The sequence below is a fragment of the Puma concolor genome, chromosome D4, assembly GCF_028749965.1.
Source record: "Puma concolor isolate L17-30 chromosome D4, mPumCon1.1.hap2, whole genome shotgun sequence".
Lineage (NCBI taxonomy): Eukaryota > Metazoa > Chordata > Mammalia > Carnivora > Felidae > Puma > Puma concolor.
In genome coordinates, this window is record NC_141679.1 from 27,082,974 (window position 1) to 27,107,326 (window position 24,353).

At 47.7% G+C, this 24,353-nt stretch overlaps 1 protein-coding gene across 1 annotated transcript in view; it reads right to left on the bottom strand.

Moving 5' to 3' along the window:
- Positions 1-19,577, bottom strand: part of GOLM1 (golgi membrane protein 1) — a 57,707-nt gene extending 38,130 nt beyond the window's left edge. The window contains exons 1-3 of the mRNA XM_086685121.1: positions 19,432-19,577; positions 7,798-7,946; positions 5,797-5,976 (exon numbers count right to left, since the gene is read on the bottom strand). Coding sequence (XP_086541247.1) covers positions 5,797-5,976; positions 7,798-7,926 — 309 coding nt within the window. The 5' untranslated portion in view covers positions 7,927-7,946; positions 19,432-19,577. The remainder of the gene's footprint in view (positions 1-5,796; positions 5,977-7,797; positions 7,947-19,431) is intronic.
- Between the last annotated feature and the right edge of the window lie 4,776 nt (positions 19,578-24,353).

Below are 24,353 nucleotides of genomic sequence, written 5' to 3' on the forward strand. Positions count from 1 at the left end.
ACATTAAAATTAAAAAAAAAAAATCAGAAACTTCGGTTCAAATTTTTAAAAAATCAGTGAAGGGAGCCTGGGTAGCTCAGCTAAGGGTCCGACTCTTGATTTTGGTTTAGGTCATGCTCTCATGGTTTGTGAGATTGAGCTCCACGTTGGACTCTGCTGACAGTGGAGCCCGCTTGGGATTCTCTCTCGCTCTCTCTCTCTGCCCCTCCCCTGCTCGTGCTCTCTCCCACTCTCAAAATAAATAAACATGAAAAAAAGTCAGTGGGTGAATTCAAATTACCAAGATAGAATCTGACTGATCAATGCTCTGGCCGGTCAACACATGTAACAAACTATTACCTCTGAAATTCTTAATAGTGGGGTGAATGGGTGAACAGGTGATTGGGGACTAAGGAGAGCACTTATTGTGATGAGCACTGGGTGATGTAAGGAAGTGGTGAATCTCTAGTCTGTCCACCTGAAACTAACACAACACCGTATGTTAACTATGCTGGAATTAAAACTCTTAAATAAAAGTTAGTGATGGTGACTATCTTTGGGCAGGAAGGAAAGAGGGAAAGAACAGAGAAGGAGAATACAGGGGACCTCAACTTTATAATATTTTTTGTTTTAAATCCTTTCTGGGGGAGGAGCACATAGGCACGAGCTTATTATTCTTGTGACTTCTCCGCAGTTCCTGCTTGCAAAATAACACTGTTCTAGGTCTTGTTACAGACCCACGGCGCGGCTATCCGGAGCTCACGTGAGGTTTCACACTGGGGCCCACCCGTTCCGGGCGACATGGGAAGGGGTGCCCGAGCAAGCTGGCCTCAGAGCTGAGGCGCTGCACACACACCCATATTCCCACTCTGGGGGAGCTGGCAACCTCGGGGGAAAAAGTGGTGAGCAGTAAGTTTCCAACTTGGCGCACCTCCTAAAAAATTTCCAGGATTCCAGTAAACGTGGGTAAAGATGTAAGAAATACCTTAGGAAAAAAAAAGTATTAACATCAATTAACGTTGTAACAACACTGCTAGATTATTTTTAAAGAATTATATCTCTCGGGACGCCTGGGTGGCTCAGACGGTTGAGCGTCCAACTCTTGATCTCGGCTCAGGTCGTGATCTCACACTTCATGAGATCGAGCCCCGTGTTGGGCTCAGCACTTCAGCATGGAGCCTCTCTCTTTCTCCCCTCTCTCTCTGCCCCTCCCCCGCTCACTCTCTCCCTCAAAATAAACTTAAAAAAAAAAAAAGAATTCTATCTTTTAATCATAATGCCCATAACTTACTGCCCTCTACTTAAAATCATTTCATTGAGGAATCAGATCTGAGGGTCAAAGAAATGAAAATAAAAACCCTGGTAAGGCAATTTTATTTTTAAAAATGCAATACTACAAAACGCCCAGCGTCTCCGTCACCGTTCTCCAGATGAGCTACCTGCATCGCAAGGATCTGAGCACTTAGAAACAGCTGCACACGTGTGTGCATCATCTTTTGAGAAAAATTCAATAGTCTCTGAGACCCAACATCCGAGCGACAGATGCATTCACAGGGAGACCGGTCGCCTGATCACAAGGTGACCTCACCTCCCAAGGCCCAATTCTGAACCAAACAGCAAAAGGCAAAAGACACCAGAGAAGCTAAGAAGACCAAGCCTTGGCCCAACTGCTCTCCCACTGAACAAGACTATTAATCAGCAGCCAAACCCAGCCTTTTTATTACCAGAGTTCTGCCTCTATCATTCACACCTGTGCTGTCCTATATATGGCTATTTAAATGTAGTTAGAACTAAATAAAATTCAAAACTCAGTTCCTCAGGCCCACTAACCACACTTTAGGTGGTCAACAGCCATACGTAGCCAGGGGATCTATTAGACCACCGGGTGACTCTTGATCATTCTGAGAAAGAGCCTCATTCCAACTCAAACTACAGGTGCTACCCTCCTAACATAAATATACACATACATTATGTACATACATATACATATGGTGGGGGGCGGGGAATAACATACAGGGGTGACAGACCAGCCCCACTTCTCTGCAAACTTCTGGCCATATTGAAAGAATCAGGTGTTTTTGCCAGAGAATTTGGAATTAGGGCCAGAGGAGAGCTAGCTGGAATACTGTGGTCTTTTGGAGCATAGAGATACACACAGGATCCCATCACCCAAGCTTCAACAACTTTGGACTTGGGCCAGACTGGTTTCCTGCAGCCCCCTCCCATCCCCCCCCCCCCGTGTTATTTAGACGATGGAGAGCTCTGGAGAGCCCCCCCTCACCATGGCCCTGTGTCTGCAGAGCCGAGGGAGGCCCACCGGGGGGCTGTCCAGGGTCTGGGCCTCGTCCTGGGGGAGGGCTACGAATTCTCTGAGCCTGACTGGCGATCTCATGAGGCGGTTGAGAGAAATTCAGGGAACAATCCCTGTGGCATGCTTACCTTGGTGCCTGGCTAAGCAGAGACTCCGTGAACGTGAGCTCTCGTCGCTGGGGTGGTGACTGTCACTAGGACACTCTTTCTGTGGCCCAGCTGCAGTATTCGCTCTTGGTTCTCATGGACACCCTAGCATCTCTTTAATCCTTTCTTAAAGGTAGGACAGTTTTGTTTCACGGTTTCAACTGGGGGGAAAAAGGTCCTTACCAAAAAGAACAGCATTACTACCACTGATGCTGTGGTTTACTACTACCCCTGTGTCTGTGCTATTATTGTTAACTATGATCACTGGGGTTAGTTGTAGTAACACCAGCTACTGGGTTTTGAGCTGCTAGTCCGTGTCAAGCATTGTGTTAAGCCTTTCATAAATATTATCTCACTGAAACCTCACGTAACGGGGATTCTGCTGTTATTCTCAGTCGAGAGCTGAAAACACAGGCCCAGAGAATTTAAGTGATTTGCCCAATATCATGGAGCTACGGAAAACAGTATTTGAACCCAGGTCTGCCTGACTGGACACCCCATGCCTTTTACCACCACACCAAGTTACAGCTTAGATCCTCCTAGAGCTAAGAAACTAGCCCCCCATGCCCAAAATTAAACCAACTTTCTATCACATATTCTAAAAGTTCAAAACTCCAAATGAAAAGAGACTCTTATTCTTCCCCAGTGTCTGTCTTTCAAATGTGTGTTTCACCCTCTTTACTGGGACTCCTCGATTTTCAGTATCTACCGTGAGTTGTTTATTGCAACTACAAGAGCCGCCCCCCCCCCTTAAACCCCCAAACAATTCTTATTGGGCGTGTGGCAGGACAGCTAAGACCTTGCATTACGCCCCCTTTTAAAAAGAAGTCATAAAACCGAAGCATTAGGAACTAAGGTGAGGGTGGCTCATAGGTCAAGCATCTGACTTTGGCTCAGGTCATGATCTCGTGATTCCCGGGTGTCCTGCTGTCAGGACAGAGCCCACTTCGGATCCTCTGTCTCTCACTCTCTCTTTCTCTGCCCCTCCCTTGCTTGTGCTCTCTCAAAAATAAACAAACACTTAAGGAAAAAAAAAAAAAAAGGACCAAGGTGAAAGAGTCACCTGGTTTCTGGCTGGAAGATGTTCCCTCTCATTTCTTCTTATATAGGGAGATGTTTCCAGGAAATAGCTGTTCATATTTCAAAGAATTCCAAGCTTGTGATCTTATCTCCACATCGGCTTATACTTAAATGAACCAGCATTTCTATCTCGAGGACTCACCTGTGGGATGATGCTTCACTGACTGCATTACCTAGAATTCTCTGGAACAAACGATTTTATTATGCAGCACATTCTCTGAGGAGTCTGCCCACCCGATATGGGAAACCTGGTTGTTTGCCGCCCATTTTACAGGGGTCTGGAGCCAAACTAGCGTGTACCCATACCCGAGCAGAATGCCCACGAGCAGAAATTAACCCACAACCTCTTTTCCTTCTCCCCACCCAAAACGTGCACTCACACTTTCATGCAACACACATGAAATGTTCAGAAGTTTGGAGGAGACCGAACAGAGTGAGAGATTATCACGCCCAGAATTTTGGATTTCACAGGACAATAAAATTTCAAAAGCACTTGGTAGACTGACGGAGTTAAGAAAACAAAGATACTTACATTAAAAAAAGGGGGGGCGGGGCCTGGGCGGCTCAGTCAGTTAAGCATCTAACTTCAGCTCACGTCATGATCTCACGGTTCGTGGGTCAAGCTCTGCATCAGGCTCTGTGCTGACAGCTCAGAGCCTGGAGCCTGCTTGGGATTCTGTGTCTCCCTCTCTCTCTCTGCCCCTCCCCCATTCGCACTCTGTCCCCCCCTCTCGAAAAATGAATAAACGTGAAAAATAAATAAATGAAAACAAGGATACCTAAAAGCAACAACCAAACACCACACATGGACACACACACCCCCATCTCCCATCACTACCGTTTCAAAAAGAAAATCCCTAAAAATAAAAACATAGAAAGGCCAGAGGCTCAGAGTGAAAGGCCACTCTTCCTAAGGAGGAGAGTTCAGTTTTTAGGTAATGACACATGTACACACACAGGAGTGTCAAAGCAGGCAGACAGACACCTGAAACACCCCCCTTATTTTTCCTCCCTCCCTGCACAGGAGAACAACTAGTTCTAGACCCCGGCTGGCCCTGGCCGGAGAAGGAGCCCATCTCAGCCCAGTCCTGCTGGTCCCTCCCGGGTCCCCTCCCAGCCCCACACTCCCCAGTTCCCACCACACTCTTCCTTCCCAACCTGCCAGAGGCCTGGAGGCCAGAGACCTTCTCTTCACATCCTGCAAAACCCACATGGAGTTTCTGCCAACTCTATTCCTGCAGAATGAACTCTCCTTTCTCCCCGAAATCTGCCTTAAGGGGTTCTGCATACACACTGTGAGTGATGCCTGGGTCCTATTCTAATCAGTTCCAGGGGATTTAAGGAGCATAAATAGTGCCACCCACCTACAAGATAAATGAAGAAAAATTCAGAAGCAATTTACTCTAACAACATTGAAACTGGAACAATTTCCAGAGGAGAAATACACATTTGCGAACGTCGTAAATGAAGAGTATTTCTCTAAACCAAAACCACAGTGAGATATCCCCTCACAACTGTCAGACGGCTAAAGTTGAAGAGACAAGAAACAACAAGTGTTGGCGAGGATGTGGAGAAAAAGAACCTTCCTGCACTGCTGGTGGGAATGTAAACTGGTGCAGCCACTGTGGAAAGCAATATGGAGGTTCCTCAAAAAATTAAAAACAGAAATACCATATGATCCAGCAATTCCACTTGTGGGTATTTACCTGGACAAAAATACTAATTTGGAAAGACACTCCATTTTCACCGCATTATTCACGACAGCTGAGGTATGAATTCAGCCCAAGTGTCCATCGATAGATAAATGGACGAAGACGACGTGGTACAAACGTACAACGAAATATTTCTTGGTCATAAAGAGAGAATGAAATCTCGCCATTTGTAACAACACAGGTGGACCTAGGCACTATTATACTAAATGAAATAAACCAGAGAAAGGCAAATAGGTCATAGGATTTCACTTACCTATGGAATCTAAAAATAAGCAAAAAGACTCACAGAGAACCATCTGGCGGTTTCCAGAGGGAAAGGGGGTGAGGGATGGGTGAAACTGGGGAAGGGGATGAAGAGACACAACTTTCATGCACAAAATAAAGAAGACAGGGACACCACGTACGGCACTGGGAAAAGCCAGTGTGTCACAGCACGGTCAAGAGGCCCATGCCACATCATCACAAAAGTCCCCACACGGTCGCTCATTCTCCCGTCGCTGAGACGAACCCGACGCTGTCTCAACTGCCATCTGGAACAGAAGTGAGGGGAAAGCAAAGCGGGTCTTGCCTTTTCATCCTGGTATATCTTGTTGACGCTCTCCAGCTGCGAGTCGTGGCTGGACTGGATCCGGTCAAGCTGCTCCCGCTGCTTCTCCAGCTCTCCCTGGAACTCGTTCTTCTTCAGCTCCACGGCACCTCTCTCCGCGGCCGCCCTGCGGACCCTGCCCTCCAGCTCCAGGATCCGAGTCTACAGGGACCCCACAGCGTGTGAGGGAGAACCCCACGCCGTCCCCGGAGGGCTTCTCCCTCCCAGAAGCCAGCGACACGTGGCACACAGGTGCTCCAGGGCCCCACGGGCAGTCCTGCTGGACCTTTCCTCCCGAGTCCCCTTCCCCAGCCAGACACTCCCCACTCCTAACTGGGCAGAGGCCTCGTGCCCCAGACCTTCTCTGCATGTTCTGCACAGCCCACATGGGATTTCTGGAAATTGTGTTCCTGGAGAATAAACCACTTCCTCTCAAAAATGTGCTTTAAGGGGTTCTGTCTGTTAAGAACAATACTGGAAGTGAATTGTGCAGAAGCTACGACGGGGTTTCGAGAGAGACAAGTGGTATAAGTAGAGGCATTCACTTCTCTGGGCTTCCTTGTGGCCACTGTGACCTCCAAGGAAGTACCACCGCACCCCTCCCAGGGACTCGGGGAGGCTGGAATGAGGTAAGTACATAAAGGGCCTCACGCTTTACCAGGTGCTCAAATATTTAGTTCCGTTTCCCTCCCCTGCTGACAGAGCACTTAACTCTTTGGCAGACAAATCCTCTGAAGACAAATTCAGTTCCTCAACCCTGGACACCAAGCCCACGTCTGCCCAGAGAAAGGCTCTAGTGGAAGATCAGATGAAAGCACCCCCCCCCCGCCCCCGCCCACCCAGGGCAGGCAGGTGTGGGGACGCTCAGATGGGATGGGGTTTCATGGCTGCGAGCCCAAGCTCCGCCACTGGAAAGACTGGGATGGAATCCCAGCTGCTCTTGTGCCTCGGTCGGCACCCACCCCGGGAAATGGGGAAAATAAAGTCCCACACTTAGAGTTCGTGTACAAAAGAAGACAGTGTATGTAAGTGCTGTTAAAAAGTATTCTGACACCATTAACATGGCAAGGAAAACTTCCTTCAAGACTCCTGCAACAGGGGTCATGTCTATGCAGCAGGGGAGAGGACCGGCTCCACTGTGAACACAGCCAGGACAGTTAAGGGTTTAGAGCCAACAGAGTGAGGGGTCCGTGGTGGGACAGTATTAGGAGGGGACACGGAGGGCAGGCGGATTTCTTGCTAAAGGCAGGCCAAGGGGTCAGACTTCAAGGAAGAGGGAGCGGGTGCCTGATCAGATACTGGGAGGTAGGGATGACTTAGCAGGATTCTTTGCTAAGTGGGCTGGGCCGGCTGAAGACGGGAGGGGTGGAGGGAGGCCAAGACGAAGGCCTCGTGGGGAAGAGGGGTCAGAGGCACCCGACAGAGGAGTCTGGTCAACGAGACTCTCTGTCATTGTGTAGCACCTGCCTGACCCACGATGACCAACAACAAAATGGAAAACTAAAATGCATATCCTTAATTGATATGGATGATATGATTGATATGATGTTACTGGCAGTAGCCAGTAACAAGTGGCACCTCTACATACACATTTCTCACACGCATTACGCACATACATTCCCAACACCGCTGAGACCTAGAGAGGACTGGGGGACCGGATGGGCTGCGGTCAGTGTAATTAAGTAAGCGGCCTTCCCAGAGCCAGCCCCAGTGGCTCGACTGAAAATCATCCGCTCACAGGAAAAGCAGAGAGGGCTGCTCTGGCAGCAAAGAGGTCCTCTCCCACCCCAGGGCACAGCTGGTGGGCAAAGTCCGGCCCCGGGCAGGGGGCAGGGATATGTGGAGGCCCAAATTCAGGGTAGGGAGCGTTCAAGCCACTGAGTGTAGTGCTTTAGGGGGTAGTGAACGGCAAACCCGTCAGACCCCACCACTTGGCAACTTTAAATACTCTCAGACACCCATGCAAACAAACCAGCAAGACACCTGGAGATCCACACTGCGGGAGCTGGCGATCCAGTAGTTGAAGCCCAGGACGATGATGCAGGCCACCAGGGCGGCCAGCACCAGGGGCGGCGACTTCATGCTCCGGCGTCCGTTTCCCAGGCCCATCATCTCAAAGGCTGTGCGAGAATCTGCCAAATAAAACAAGCAAATAAGCCTCCACGCCAGCAGTGCCGGACCCGAAGCAGGCCACATCCACCCTCACAGCCAACGCGAAGGCGTTTTCGCCTCAAGAGGACAAGCCATCCAAGGAGAAGACCATGTGGGCAGTGCACCCCGAGCCCACGCTGATGTGCGCCCCCAGGGGGTGGGCCAGCCTCCCCAGGACAGGCTCGTGGGAGTGAGCATCATCCTGGAGACCCATCGCCTGCTGGCTCGAGACCTCGGGCACGTAACAACTTCTTGTGCACCTGTTTCCTCCTCTGTAAAATGGGGATAAGGGTAGTACCTGCCTCTCCAGTACAGGTTGAGAATTAATCATCTCTGTGAACAGCAGTAGCAAATATGAAATGGTTCCGCAACACTTTAGGGGAAAAAAAAATCCATTTCTGATTTATTCCCCAAAGAGGGCTTTTTTATTTGAGGCCTAATAAGAGAGGGTTTTTCACGCTGGACAGAATTACTAATGACACCCAATTAAAGCATTTGGTGAGCAGAGCCGGGAAAGCGCCCAGGACTGTGGATGCCCACGGAGTAAGTGGACCGCCTGCCCCGCGTAGGGCTCTGCCAGCAGGAGTGAGGCACTGGCCCAGTCTTGCTCTGAATGCCTGCTTCTCTCTCTGGGTTCATGTCCACGTTAAGCAGGAGAACTGCACGGAGCCATCCCCTTCTCCAGAGAGGCCCAGACATGGCCTCTACAAGAAGGGAGCCATCAGCTTTGTCCGTGGGCTTCCACCCAAGACCAGGTCTGCCTAGACACCAGCACTGGGCACAACGCACAAGGAAAGCCGACCTTTCCAGATGGCTTTGCTGAGCCAGATAAAATGAGACCTTATCAGAGGGAGGGTGGCACGCACAACAAAAGGCATCTCTGAGAACAGGGACCTTTTTATGCCAGGTGTAGGCCACAATGGAGGCAGGAGGGAGGTGTGAAGGGCGAGGGGGGAGAGGAGGGGCAATCAAAGACCATGTGGGACTCAACCTCCAGCTTAAGTTCACGTGAGTAAGCACAGAGAAGAGCTGACAGGGCCGGCTCTAGCCCTAAAGTATTTCTAAGTGTGTCACCGGGAGACCTCTTCCTTCTGAATAATTAGTACTAGTGTGGGAGTCTAAATGGAGACATGCACAATCTCGGCAACTCACCTGAAATAAAGCACCCCCAGAATGCTGAAGCACAGAACTGACCTCAGCCTCTGCTGGTGCCTTCCTCACCAGCTTCTGCTCTCTCAGGATGAAAGAGGAAAAGAATTTTTTTAAAAATTGATTATCAGGGGCGCCTGGGTGGCGCAGTCGGTTAAGCGTCCGACTTCAGCCAGGTCACGATCTCGCGCTCCGTGAGTTCGAGCCCCGCGTCGGGCTCTGGGCTGATGGCTCGGAGCCTGGAGCCTGTTTCCGATTCTGTGTCTCCCTCTCTCTCTGCCCCTCCCCCGTTCATGCTCTGTCTCTCTCTGTCCCAAAAATAAATAAACGTTGAAAAAAAAAAAAATTAAAAAAAAAATAAATAAAAGACAACTTTAAAAAAAAAATAAAAATAAAAATAAAAAAAAATAAAAATTGATTATCAGTTGTAATCAGCAAGCATGTACCTATTAAAGGAGAGTAATGCTCAGAAATCCTGAACTTCTGGAAAATTCTATGTATCTGCTGAAAATGTGTTTTTTCATTGCCTTATATCTGATTTCCATCCAAAAGTCTTTTTATACTCTTTTTAAACTTAAAAAAAAAAAAAATATATATATATATATAACTACAAGTACAACTGGGGAGAAAAACACAGTGCAAAGACTCCCTCCTCCCACCTGATGTCATCACCCCTTGTATTCCAGGTGATGTCAACCCTTGCAGGACACCAGCACTGCCTGGGACCCAAGCACGGGCCCCACTCCTCCACTTCCAACTGGGTGGCTTTAAAGGGTTTTGTTTTGGTTTTTTTTAGTGTTTATTTTTGAGAGAGAGAGGCAGACAGAGAGGGGCACAGAGGATCCAAAGCAGGCTCTGTGTTGACAGAGTGGGGCTTGAACTCACAAACCGTGAGATCATGATCTGAGCAAAAGTCTGATGCTTAACTGACTGAGCCACCCAGGCGCCCCTCCAATTCAATAGCTTCAGAGGAGGACCCAGGTATTGGTATTTTTCAATCTTCCCAGGGGATTCTAATACACAGCAACTCTTCTAGAGGTCACTCTAGATGTTTCTTAATGCATAAACAAGCAGTGACACATTTTTAAGTGCAAACAAGATCATTCACACTGTTCTGTAAATGTCAATTATTTAGTAATATATCTTATCGTACTTTTCCTAGAGGCAGATTACCGTGTGCCTTTTTCTCTTTAAAGGTCTGAATGGGGCACCACTGTGTGCCAGGATTTATTTAACCACTCTCCTACAGAGGATCATTCGGGGTTTTCTAGGCTTATTTCCAACCATGCTGCCACGAACACCTTTCACATCCACGTTTGTGTCTGCAAACTCCTATCCAGGGGTGCCATCCCTCACCCACAATCCTGAAATCCAAAAGGCTCTAAAAGCCCAAAGGGATTTTAAAAGACTTACCCAGCAACAAAACCTGACCTGAACTCAGATCAAGGTCTGATCAGAACTCACCTGAAGCTGCTTAGAGTCTTTATCTTTCTCCCTTCATGTGAATATTCGTATGTTTTGCTGCAGAAGCATTAGTGTCTGGTTATGACCCTGCTGGGGCTGTCATGTGATATATAAGCACATCTTATTATCCTCTGAATTCTGAATTCCAAACACAGTTGGCTTCCAGGGGCTCTGGGAAGGGAGGCTGAACCAGCAAGGAGCTTACTGTGCGTGAGGCACTGATCAAGTGTTTCAAATACAGCGCTCACTGAATCTTCCCATCAGCTCTGACAGGGGCACTGGTCACCCCCATTTTGCAGGTGATGAAATAAATCACAGACAGGTGGAGATAAATTTCAGTAAGTGGTACTGCGGGGTCATAGGCCTTTAAAACTGATGGCCCTTGGGACACCCAGGTGGCTCATTTGGCTAAGCGTCCAGCTTCAGTTCAGATTATGATCTCATGGTTTGTCAGTTCAAGCCCCGCATCACAGAGCCCTCTTTGGATCCTGTCCCCCCCTTTCTCTGCCCCTCCCCTGCTCGCCTGTGCACATGCGCACTCTCGCTCTCTTGAAAATAAACAAGCATTAAAAAAAACTTATAAATCTTATTGCCTCCTAAATATTTAGCAAACTACAACGGGCACACAGTGGAGAACCCTGGCAGATATCACTTTAGCCAGGCGATCAAGGTAAACGTCACCACTGAGCCACGCTGACGTCACGTAACGCCTAATAAATACGATGCACCGGGAGAAAAGTTCAGGGGAACTTAAATTGAGGGACCTTCTACGAAACACCTGACTAGCACTCTTCAAAGTGTCAAGATCGTGAAAAGCAAGGGAAAGACTGACAAACTGTCATAGAGACATGACAACTAATTAAGGGGATTGCTGGGCGAAGAATACGTGGGAACCTTCCGTACTGTTTTTGCAACTCTCTTATAAATCCAAATTCTCTAAAAAAAATGTTTGATAGCTCTTACTATATTGGCTTCCAAAACAGTTCCAACAATTTACTCTAGTAAATACACTAGTAGTATGAGAAATGTCTGTTCTCTCACACAATAACACACAAAATAAAACATTTTAACATTTGGCAATCTCATCAGTAATGATATTTTAAAATACATTTCTTGGGGCACGTGTCTGGCTCAGCGGGTAGAGGACATGACTTTTAACCTCAGGGCTGTGAGGTCAAGCCCCATGAATGGGCATGGAGTCTATCTACTTAAGAAGAAATACATTCCTTGGGGCGCCTGGGTGGCTCAGTCAGTTAAGCGTCCAAACTCTTGATTTCAGTTCAGGTCATGATCTCACAGTTCATGGGATCAAGCCCCATCCAGGGTTCTGTGCTGACAGTGCAGAGCCTCCTTGAGACTCTTTCTCTCCTCTCCCTCTCTCCTCCTCCCTCCTCCACATCCTGGCTCACTCGCTCTCTCAAAATAAATAGTAAAAAAAAAAAAAACAAAAAACATTTCTTTAGTTATAAGCATAAATGAACATCTTTTCATTTACTGGTGATCTGTATGTTCATTTTGGTAAAATGCCTTTTCATACTTTGTCCATATTTAAAATTCGGTGTTCATCTTGTTGATCCGTAAGAGCTCTTTGTTAAACAAACCTTTTGTCTTTCATGGGAATATCTTTTTTTCTCAATTTTTCATTTGTTCCTTGACTTTCTCTTTGAAATCTTTTGCCCATAGTTTTTAGTTGTGGGTGGTGTTTTAAAGTAACCTAATCGTGTCAGTCTCTTATTGAATCTGGATTTTGTTTATACTTAGACATTTTCTACTCTAAGTTTAGAAATACATTTACCCATATCTCCTCTCTCAACATACCTATAGTCTCATATATTTATTTAAATCTTTCATCCACTTGGAATTCCCTTTTGATGTAAGAGGTAAAAAAAAAATCAAAAAATACAGGTTGCGGTTTTTTTTTGTGGCGTTTTTTTGTTTGTTTGTTTTGTAATGGCTAGTCAGTTCTGTCAGCACCCTTTAATGAAAAATCTGTTTTTACCTTGGGGTTCGAAAGCCTATCTTTATCATATACTTAATTCCCTAAGACTATATTTCTAGATGGGATCCTTGGATGACCTTTTGTTATCCCAGCAGATAGAAGTCAACGGATGGGTAGCCTACAAGTCTGAAAACTATAAATATAGACTCAATTCTCACTTCAAGGGAAGCGTTCTGATGATCATTCAATATTCTCCTTTCTTGAGCCAGCCAACTAAAAAGATACTGAGCAACCACCAGGAGACAGGTGCAGTGCTAGCAGCAAGCAGCTCAGGGCAGTGTTAACAGAACAAACTCTGGAACCTGCTGGCCAGTGTGGGGCCCTGGTTCCACGTGTCAGGAGCCACAGGACCTATCTGAGCATCACTCTCCTCCTCACAAGGTTACTGTAAGGACTGCATGAGTTGAGATAGAAGGGCTTAGAACCACATCTGGCACATAGTACCTGCTCAATAAATGCTATTATTATTAGAGATGGAAAGAGGATTAAGAAACCATTTCTACAGCGAGTCTTCTCATCTTATAACAAAAAGGTGACGGATGTCTTCCTTCCACCACCATGCTGCTTTATAAGGAACCAGCCTGACGTGTTCATCCTGTAGACTCTGCTGTCCCGAAGCACAGTAACCCCCATCACCGGCGCTGGCTCCCGGCTGCCACTGCAGCAGGAGCACCCCCGACCAGGACCACGTTATGAAAAAGAGAGGTTCCAGGAAGCCCCTCACTACGACCCAGTGCTTGGCTGGCCAGGAAGGGGTGCGGCTGCCCAGAAGGCACAGTTAGGAAAGCCCTGGGCTCCCAATGGACACAGGGCCGCCCAGGTAAGAGGGTGAGATGTGGAAGGGAGGCCAGCACCGAACCCCTGGCCGGTAAGGTGCTTCAGCGCCGACTTCCGGGACTGCAACAGAAGGGCACTTCCAGGTAGGAAATGCCGAAGCCTGAGGAACACTGAGACAGTCACGCAGAGCCACGGTTTACAGGTGGCAGGCACACCAAACACCCTCCTCCCTTCACCTTGGAAGTGCTGTGGACCTGGGGGGTGGCAGCAGCGGTAGGAGACACATCAGGCGTGTTAACATTGGCTGCAACTGAGGCTTCACAATGCTTTGTCTCATACTGGATTACAAGTATCTGACATACTGGAAAATGATTAACCTAAATTAGCGGAACTCTGTATAAGCCCAGGTTTCCTGCAGAAAGAGAAAGCGGTGTGTTTTTTGCACCGAAAGTCTCTTGGTAAGTTGGAGAAGTCATGAAAAACCGCCAATTCTTAAATGTTTATTTTTGAGAGAGAAAGAGAGAGCGTGTGCATGTGTGAAAGGGGCAGGGGTTGGGGGGGGGTGGAAAAGAGGATCTGAAGCAGGCTCTGTGCCGACAGCAGAGAGCCCAATGTTGGGCTGGAACCCACAAACTGCCAGATCATGACCTGAGCCTAATGTTCAACTGACTGAGCCACCCAGGTGCCCCCCAAACCCGGCTTAATTTTTAAAATTCCACCTACTGAGGGGCACCTGGGTGGCTCAGTCGGCTAAGCGGCTCTCGATTTTGGCTCAGGTCATGACCTCACGGTTCATGGGATCGAGCCCTATATTCTCCCTCTCCATCTCTCCCTGCCCCTGTCCTGCTTGTGCATACCTGCTCACTCACACACTCTCCCTCTTAAAATGAATAAATAAACTTAAAAAAAAAATTCAACCTACTGGTTAAAATTACTGTTTGCCTAGAAGACAAAAATTTTTATAGAAGACAAAAACCACTAATTACTTTTTTAAAGAAAAGAAAAAACACCTGAAAATGAGCAATCTGCTAAATGCACTGGCCCCTTGAACCTATTGGTTAAATACTTTTATTTTTTTCTCATGTCCTTACTTCTACATAGGGTTGTGTTTTTTTAAAGATTTTCTTTTTGGGGCACCTGGGTGGCTCAGTCGGTTAAGTGTCCGACTTCAGCTCAGGTCACTATCTCGAGGTCTGTGAGTTCGAGCCCCGCGTCGGGCTCTGGGCTGACGGCTCAGAGCCTGCAGCCTGCTTCCGATTGTGTGTCTCCCTCTCTCTCTGCCCCTCCCCCGTTCATGCTCTGTCTCTCTGTCTCAAAAATAAATAAACTTAAAAAAAAATTTTTTTAAATAAATAAATAAAGATTTTCTTTTTAAGCAATCTCTACACCCAACATGGGGCTCAAACCGACAACCCCAAGATCAAGGTTGCCTGCTCTACTGACCGAGCTGGGCAGCCCTCCACACAGGGGTTTTTAATCCTATAGGCAAAAGCTGTACCTAAGACCAATCAGATCAGAACAGCTTGTTAGACCAACATCACCACGGTAGAAATAAGATGGCTTCTCCAAACAGTGAGAGAGCCCCACCTTTATTCCTTCTCAAAGGAAATGGCCTCGCATGATCTTGGACAGCCAGAGAGGTGCTCAGCAGGAAGTTCAGACGTCCCGCAGTGAGCAAACAGACCTGAGAATGCCCCAGCTCGGTGCTGTCAGTCACCAACATTTTTTTGAGGGCTTAAAGATATTCTAAGATGCCCCAAGAAGGTCTCCAAGCCAGGGGTCAGCATACCAGCCCCTTGTAGTAGGCCTGCTCTGTAAATACAGCCAGGCCTGTTCCTTTTATCACGCACCGTGGTTTTGTGGCCACAAGGCAGAGTTGAAGAGCTTATCCACATCTACTCACAGGGTTACTACGAGGACTAAACTGGTTAAAATACTTATTATCTGGCCCCTAAGAGAAGTCTGTCAACTCCTGCTCTAAACCATTAGGACTGAATGACCAGGTCCATTGCACTCTTCTTAAATTGCTCTAAAAACTTACCAGGAAGGGCAGAGAATCTCCTCCTCTCACTTCCTCAACCCCCAATTATAAACACCATGTTTTCCCCAAGTCTGGAAGCTGATGGTTTATAAAGAAAAGGCTTCATCAGCGTGGAGACTACAGTTAGTAACACTGTACTGCGTATTTGACTTTGCTGAGAGTACATCTTAAACGTTCTCCCCACTAGGAAAACAGTTTTGTAACTGTGGTGACAAACGTACTGTGGTGATCATTTTGCAATATGTACAAAGACTGAATTATTACACTGTACATCCTGAAACTAGCATAACATCACATGTCAATTATACCTCCAAAAAAACCTTTAAAAAAAAACCCTTAAAGGTTAATAAGCGTATATAATATTACATAGTGGAAATAATCAGAGCAAGATGGATGAATGAAATGAATGAGAGCAACCAAATTCCACTGTGTTTTTTTCCAGCACTTGGAATTTTCTGAAGAAAGGCCGCCTCCTACATGAATGCCAAGACTACCTCTTGGCAAGAACTCCCAAATATTTCCTCCAGATCCAGAGTTGGCAAACTGCAGCCCAAAGGCTGAATCCTGCCAGCCACCTGTTTCTGTAGACTGCCCGTAAGCCTAGTTTTCATAGTTTTTAATGGCTGGAAAAAAAATCAAAAGAATAAGATTTCATGACATGTGAAAGGCACATGCAACTAAAATGTGGGTGTTCATAAATAAGGTTTTATTGGGACACAACCACTCCCATTCACGTATGGCTGTTGGGCTGTAAGAATTGAGTCTACCAGCAGGGCCCGTGCATCCCAGAGGGTATAGCAGATGTTCCACAGGGCTGGGGCAGAAAATCCTAAAAGTTACATTTTATTTTTATCCAAAAAGCGAGAGCAACTATGTTTCAGTAACACAACAATTACATAAAAATAACTCAGAAGTATATATTATACGTATCCTAATTATACAACCATAAAATACTAATGGGTGCAAGGAGAGGTAGAAACTAAATCTGCATTCTCAACCCCTCTGTTGAAGGTCAAAGTCACCACCCTCTGAGCTGCCTGAGGAACTCCTTGGATTTTAGCACCCGGCACAGCGAGGTAGACTGAAAAACTGTAATTAAACCAAACCTTACAGGGGCGCTGAAGCTTTCAGATTCATATAGAAGGCACAAATTAACGTTACTGCAATAAACGTAGGCATGGGCAAACACAAGCCAGCCCCCGGAAGGTGCAGGCTTCTTATCCCTGGTCAGCTCCGCAGGAGCCGCATCACAAAGCAAAATCGATGATGACAGAATCGGACCTGACAAGAAACAGACCAAAAAATACTCAAAATTCAAGGAGTATTTGGAACAGGGGTCCACCTCCACTGTGGGGAAGCAGGGATCCAGCCCCGACTGCACACTGGGCCTTGAGATAGAAGACCATAATAACAGCACGTGCCCCTGATTGATAAATAACGAACTAAAAAATGGTTTTCTATTAAGATAACTGCTAGACAACACTGAATTAATCCTGTTTCGTTTAATTATGAGAATAATCAAAAAATTTGGGAAACCACAGCAAACTATAATCTGTATCATTGTAATCATATAGTACTTTTATAGATATTTATCTCCTGTCAGGCACTAATTAACCTTCAAAATCTTAGCTAGGGAAAGTTCTATTAACACAGCCCTGAAGGGTTTTAAGAAAAAGAAGATCAAGGTATTGTAACAATCTGAGAAGGCACGCATCTTTATTCTTCTTTTTTTTCTGAAAAGTGTAGGAAATTTCTGTGTGAGGCAAAGTAGACTCTGGGAACTTAGTAAGCAGTTCTTAAACTTCAAGCCAAGACTGTTCATGTAATGGCATCAGTAACTGGAAAAGTCTAGAAAAGAAAATGACCACAACCTAAAAATGTTTCTTGCGGGGGGGGGGGGGGGGGCAGGCAATGGAAATACCACTCAACACTCTTCTGAAGTGAGACAAAAGCATTATAAAGACCATTCCTCCTACTTCTGCAAAAAAAGAAGTGTAGTCTTTTTTTTTTATATTAACTACAACAACAAAAATAAGAGGTTCTTCCCCCCCCCCCGTTATGCAAATGATGGATGTTATTTCTCACATTAGATCATTAAAAAAAAAAAAGGAATAAAAATAATACAACTAAATTAAAACCAGGGCATGGAGCCTCTTGTCCCTCCCTTCCTGGGAGCCATGCGGCCTTCAAGCTCCCTTTCACCAAGGTGCTCAGCCATGGGACCTGCTCAGCCCAGGCTTCTGGAAATGACACCCCCCGCCTCCAACTCTTCCCTGGAGAGGCAGCTCCCCCAGGCTCTGCCCTTCTCCCCTTTGTGCTTCAGATGCAGAAAGCCTGCCTGCACATTCAGAGGATTTTCAATAAGGTCAGCAGTTTCCTCCCTGCTGGGGGAAGGTGGCCACAAAAGCCAACGGAAGATAGAGAGCCCTGGGCTGACACAGTCAACCATCCTCATTCTACCCCACCCCTCAAAAAATAATATAAATACAAAATCTTGTCATCCCCCATCAATAAGTGGGCCCATGGCCAGCAATCAGAAAGGAGAGGACATCCTTAGCTCCCGAAAGCAACGTCGTCCATATCTGATAACCCACCCCCTCCCCCCAGACTCCCTACCACCACTCGGTCCTCTCGTTCACAGTCCTTCATTTTTGAACTAAACCAATTAAAAAAATACACACACACACACACACACACACACACACACACACACACACACACACATACACGAAAACCTCTCCATAGGAGAACAAGATACGTCTGGAACAGCTTATTGTTTTCTTTAAACATCCTAAGAATTCAACGTCTTTTTGACCAGTGATGCCTTAAAAATTGAGTTCTGGCCTAGGGACAGCAAGTCTTACCAAATTACTGGTTTCTGCATTCTTCCCAATCACATGAGCTTACCTTAATCTTCTATAACACAAGCAGGAGGAGCTAGAATGCCCTAGGAGACCCACAAAGACCAAACCGCCAAGAGATTCCACGCCTCCCCAGGTCCCATGCTCCAAAAATTTCCGAAATACTAAAGCTGCCTAAATTTGAGTCAATCTGATGGCCATAAGCCAAACAGAGTCACTAGAATGTTGTTAAACATTTCATCAGGCTGTGGGACATCTTAATAACCCATCCCTAGGAATGCCCCTCAACATTTGCGGGATTTTGAGCTGTAGGGCCTTCAAGACCCCAACCCAGACAAAGGAAATCTCAGACCCATGAAAGCCACACAAGTTTGGTCACGCAAATTTGGAAAGGGGCTATCTGAAAACGACCAATATGATGGCATTCCCAATACAAGGGTTCTCAAATTCCTCTGAAAAGATCATTCATCAAACTAGGTTATTTTCTTATTGTGTTTAAAAAAAAAAAATCATTAAAGTAGCACACAGGGTGTGAAACAGAAACTAATGTATAAGCCCAGGAGACTATCTTTACACCAGAGCAAAAGTTCTATCAATGCTCCACACAAGCCAAAGGTGAGAAACACACGTAAGGGAGGGCGCCCAGAGCGTCCCCGACACGGGCTCCGGATGCGCTGCAGCGCTCGTGGCCGGGGGGACTCGGCGCCCAGCTCCCGGTCACCTGCCAGGACGCGACAGCTGCCAACGTGGGCACCCGCGCGGCGCCCGAGTGCCAGGACGCGGAGGTGAGCGGCGCGCCGCGGCCCCCCGCCCTCCGCCGGCGCCAGTCACGCCCGCGGGACCGGCACTAGTGCGACTTCGGGGCTGCACGCCTTTGACTTCGGATGCCGACGCGCGTGACAAAGCGGAGAACAAAAAAGAAAGGCCCCGCGCGTCCCGACCGGCCTCCGCAGGGGCAGAGAGCTCGCACGGCCCCTCGCGGCGGCCGGGGGTCCGGGGGCCGAGGCGGCCCCGCGGCGAAGGCTCGGGCCGCGAGCGGGCTCCGGTGACGGGCTGCGGCCCGGGCGCGAGCCGGGGGACCGTCTCCGGACGCGGGCGGTGCGCCAGGGAGAGACGGGGAGGGGCAAGGCGGCCGGGGCGGCCCCGGAGCCGGGACACGCGCGCCGCGCACTCACCTCCTGCCGCGGCTCCGGCGGCCGATCGGCACTGCGGGCCCGGCTCCCAGGCCGCCTGGCGCTCCCAGGCCGCCTGGCGCTCCCCCGCCGCCGGCCTCGCGCTCTCGTCCGCCCCGCGCCGTGCGCCCCGCACCGCGCCCAGCGCCGCCGCGTCTCCGGCCTCCGCAGCGGCGAGTCCCCGCCCCCGGACCGCGCCGGCGGCGTGGGGAGGAGGCGGCGCCGCGAGCGCAGGGAGGCGAGGCCGGGGCCGCGCCCGGACGCCGGCCCCACGGTGCGCGCGCCCCGGCCCGCCGCCGCCCCCAGGCCCGCGCCCCGACGCCGGCGTCGCGCCCCCGCCTCGGCCGCGGCCCCCCGGCGACCCCTGCGGGACGCGCCTCCGAGGGCGGTCATCGAGCGGGCGCGACGCTTCCGCAGAGGAGGCGCGAAGGTGGGACGCGGCGGCGCGGAGCAAAGGGACCTGGGGGAGAGACGACCCCTCACCCCTCACTCCGACCCCGGGCCGCAGGGGGGTTTCCGGAATGTAGGACACCGCACCCAGCGCCACCCAGCTTGCCACACTCGCGTCTCCTTGCTCGGTGGTCCCGGTCCAAACTACGCAGAGGAAAGGGGCCGACCAGTAACAGGAACTTCGGGGGTCTAGACTCACGAATTTGCCTTTTCTCATCCACCAGCCCTACCCTGTTCCTAACGTCCCCACGGCTGTTCCTTCTCAAGCTTTAATTTTTCGGGCTGTGACCCTCCAGACTTTGTAGTGGATAAAAGGAAGAATCCTGGACGCTGCGCAAGGGAGACCTTCTGGGACTCCCTAAGGGTGAAGCGTGGGAGCGTGAACGCCTGGAAGTTTCAGAAGCACCGTTAGGCCACACCTCCCGGATCACCTACTAACGATCTGCAAGGTATCCAGACTAGAAAATTCTAACAGTGGTTCCTGATCCTGACAGCCTCGGCCAGGCGTTTTAATGATCTGAGAGCTTTGGGGATATTTCAGCGCTAGGGTCCCATCCCCAGAGTCTTGAGCCCAAACGTAGGTGTTTTTGTTTGTTATCAAGCTTTCCAGATAATTCTAACATGTGCTCAGGACTAAGAATAAGTTTAAGATTTATCTTTTTTCTCTAGCCTACGTAGCTCTGGTTTCTAGGAAAGGAATGCCTTCCTCTCACCCTTCCCAAATCCCAGCAACAACAAAAAACAAGTAAATACACAAACTCCTAAAGGGAATGCTCACGGTGGACATGGTTTTCAACCAAAACAAAGACTCACCTTGAGAAAGGTGACCCAGATTCCTTACTGCCACCTGAGCAGGGTCTCCTTAAATTCAGGAAAAGGATCCTTTATGAACCAAAACCTCTTAACTGAATTTAGAGTAATATTCTACTCTAGCCCCAAATGGTAGTTTTGTTACCTGCTATTAAACCGTTGCCCTGCTGAACCAAGACTGCAAGAGCCGAGGGTGTGTTGGACATCAACCCTGGCTTTTCCCAAGACTTGTGTCACTTCTTTCTAATCTTCCAGTGACCGTAAGTGACCACAGTCGGGGTTTGGAGACAGGTAGAATAAATTCCCTTAATTGTTCCTTCTGGCTCCCCTCGTTATATTTTGCCTTCTTAGGCTGGTGGGCCACACCTTCATCTCCTTTCCCTCTCGGTAGGGTTCCATTGTGCCCTTCATTTATCAGCAAGTAATTAGTGACTTTTTTACAGTTTTATTGAGAAATGATTGACATATCTGACCATTGAAGTTTAAGGCATATGGCATGATCGTTTGATTTATATATATTGTGAAATGACTACCACAGGAGGTTCAGCTAACGTCCATCTTCTCATATAGGTGCAATTGTTAAAAAGGAAGAAAAAATTTCTCCTTGTGATGAGAATTCTTACGAGTCACTTTCTTAACCGCTTTCCCATACATCATACAGCAGCGTCAGCTCTGGCCGTCACGTTGTATATCACGTCCCTGGTACTCAATTATTTTATAACTGGAAGTTTGTACCTTGTGGCCACCTTCCTCTAATTCCCCACTCCTGGCCCCACCACCTCTGGTGACAAGTCTGATCTCTTTTTCTATGAGGTTTTTGTTTGGTGGTTGGGTTGGTTGGGTTTTTTGTTGTTGTTGTTGTTGTTAATTTTTTTTAATGTTTATTTATTTTTGAGACAGAGAGAGACAGCGCATGAACGGGGGAGGGGCAGAGAGAGAGGGAGACACAGAAGCTGAAACAGGCTCCAGGCTCCGAGCTTTCAGCACAGAGCCTGACGCGGGGCTCGAACCCACGAACCTTGAGATCATGACCTGAGCCGAAGTCGGCCGCTCAACCGGCTGAGCCACCCAGGCGCCCCTGGTTGGTTGTTTTTTTTAAGATTCTACATATAGTGAAATCATACAATATTTGTCTTTGAGCATAATGCCCTCAAGGCACACCATGTTGTCATTAATGGGAGGATTTCCTGTCTTTTTCTTTTTAAGTTTATTTTTATTTTTATTTTGAGAGAGACAGAGAGCAGGGGAGGGGCAGAGAGAGAGAAAGAGAGAAAATCCCAAGAACCCCATTGTCAGCACAGAGCCCAACATGGGACTTGATCCATGAACCATGAGATCATGACCTGAGTGGAAATCCAGAGTCAGAAGCTTATCTGACTGAGCCACCCAGGTACCCCAGGATTTCCTGGGGTTTTTTTATGGCTAAAGAATATTATATACACACATACAGAGCCCAGCACAGTGGAGACACTCTAAATATTAAATACCTGAGATCAATGGAATGGAATAGAATAGAAAGTCCTTATCACATACATCTTGCCAAGTTTGCTTTCCAGCATTCATTTTTCCTGTCTCCAGTTACCAGCATCACCATTTTTTTCATCCCTCCTCACTGACTTTTAGTCCTAAATGTCTATAGCAATCCGAATGGTGACCATCCCCCCCCCCCAAAAGCTATTTCCATGGCCTAATCCCTGAACCTGTGAACATGACCTTTACAGGGCAAAAGATGTGATTAAACTAAAGATCTTGAGGGACTTGTCCTGGATTATCCAGGTGGATTGGAAACAATCATAAATGTCCATAGGAGAGAAGGGCAGAGAGGGTCTTAGAGAGGGAAGAGGCCATGTGATCACAGAGGCAGTGTGACCACTGGAGTGATGCACCGACAAGCCAAGGAAGGCCTGGAGTCACCAGAAGGTGGAAGGGGCAAGAAACAGTTGGTCTCCTAGCGGCTTTGGACAGAGCCCAGCCCTATCCCCACTGCCATGAGACAATAAAACTTGTGCTGTTTTAAGCTACCCAGTTTGGACGATTTGTTACGGCAACCACAGGAAAACTAACACAATCCTGGAGTCCGTGGGTTCACAGATAGGCATGTGACCCAGCTACCTCAGCGAGACTCCATTTGGCACTCACCGCACCCACTGGGAAAGAGAAGCTCTGTTTTCTACTAAGGCAGCCCATCCTGGGAGAATATAACCCTAGAGCCGAGGGTCACAGTGTGGAGACATTAGTCTGATATTCTGAGAAAGACAGATAGACACCTAGTGTTGATGTCATTTGATCTTCTGGATCCAGCTGTATCTGAAACCAGGGCTATCCTGGATTTTCAGTTATATCAGCCAATTAATTTCCCATTTGACTTAAGCCAGTTAGCACTGGGTTTCTGTCACAAGCAGGGCCAAAGAATTCTGACTTAAAGGCCTTTTGTTACTGGTGTAGGGTTCTGAGTTACATGTGAGCTTCAACAAGTTAGCATAAGTATGTTCCAAATATTGCATGGGTCAGATACTAAAAGAAACCCCAAAAACATTATTTGTTACTTATCTGAAATTCAGAGTTACCTGGGCAATCTGGATGTTTAGTTTTTGGCTTTTGCTAAGGCAATCCTGTGTCAGAAGTTTTTTTATTGATCATCGGAAACTTTTGGAAAGCCAGGTTGTTATAGCACAAAAGGTAAGAATAATCTTTCTAAAGTAGATGCTTCTTCTAATTTTAGACATTCATATAACTATCTTTGGGGCACCTGGGTGGCTCAGTCAGTTAAGCGTCCAACTCTTTATTTCAGCTCAGGTCATGATCTCATGGTTTGTGAGTTGGAGCCTCATTGGGCTCTGCACTGACAGTTCGATATTCTCAGGAAAACCGAGGGTTCTCTCTCCCTTTCTCTCTGCCCCTCCCCTATGCGCGCGCTCTGGCTCTCTTTCTCTCTCTCTCAAAATAAATAAACTTAAAAACACACACACAGATAACTGTCTTCAGTGTCCTGTATTAACCGGGGTTGTACAACAGTGTAATTATACACTCATGGTGCTTTGAACCTTAATGTGTTTTGAAGTTGAGAAAGAAAGACTCAGTTTTTAAAGGTCTCCTGCCACTGACCAAAGCAGTAAAAAGGTGCTTTTGTATGTTGTGAAACCTACAATTTCCTTTAAAACTGATGCCCTTACAGAGCTGTGTTCACAGTTGCTTCTGGCTGTGTGACATACGTGTTACGGAATGGTCCAGAAGCAAAGGATTATGAAGGACCCAGCTGGAGGCAGGGGAGTGGGCGGTGCAATGCCTATCAGCTTCCTTGAGCAGAGAAGAAAAGGCCAAGCTGAGGGTATCCTGAAATCTGGGGACCAACTTGAAGACGTGACGTTTTGCATATACAAGGTGATGCCATAGCCCAGGATAAGTCCTGTGTTTTGTGCCAAAATGAAGTTGTTCTAGAAAAGGTGGATCTCCTGCTTTACGTCTCTTCTGTTCTCAAAATACGTTCCCTCAGCCTCTTCAGAAAAGACTTCTGAAGCGGGTTGGTTCTTTGACCTTGAGAATTAGGAATACAGAATGGCAGATTCACAGTTTCACTTTGCAGCAATATTAAGAATACTTGAAAATGTACAAACTTGGGGCGCCTGGGTGGCGCAGTCGGTTAAGCGTCCGACTTCAGCCAGGTC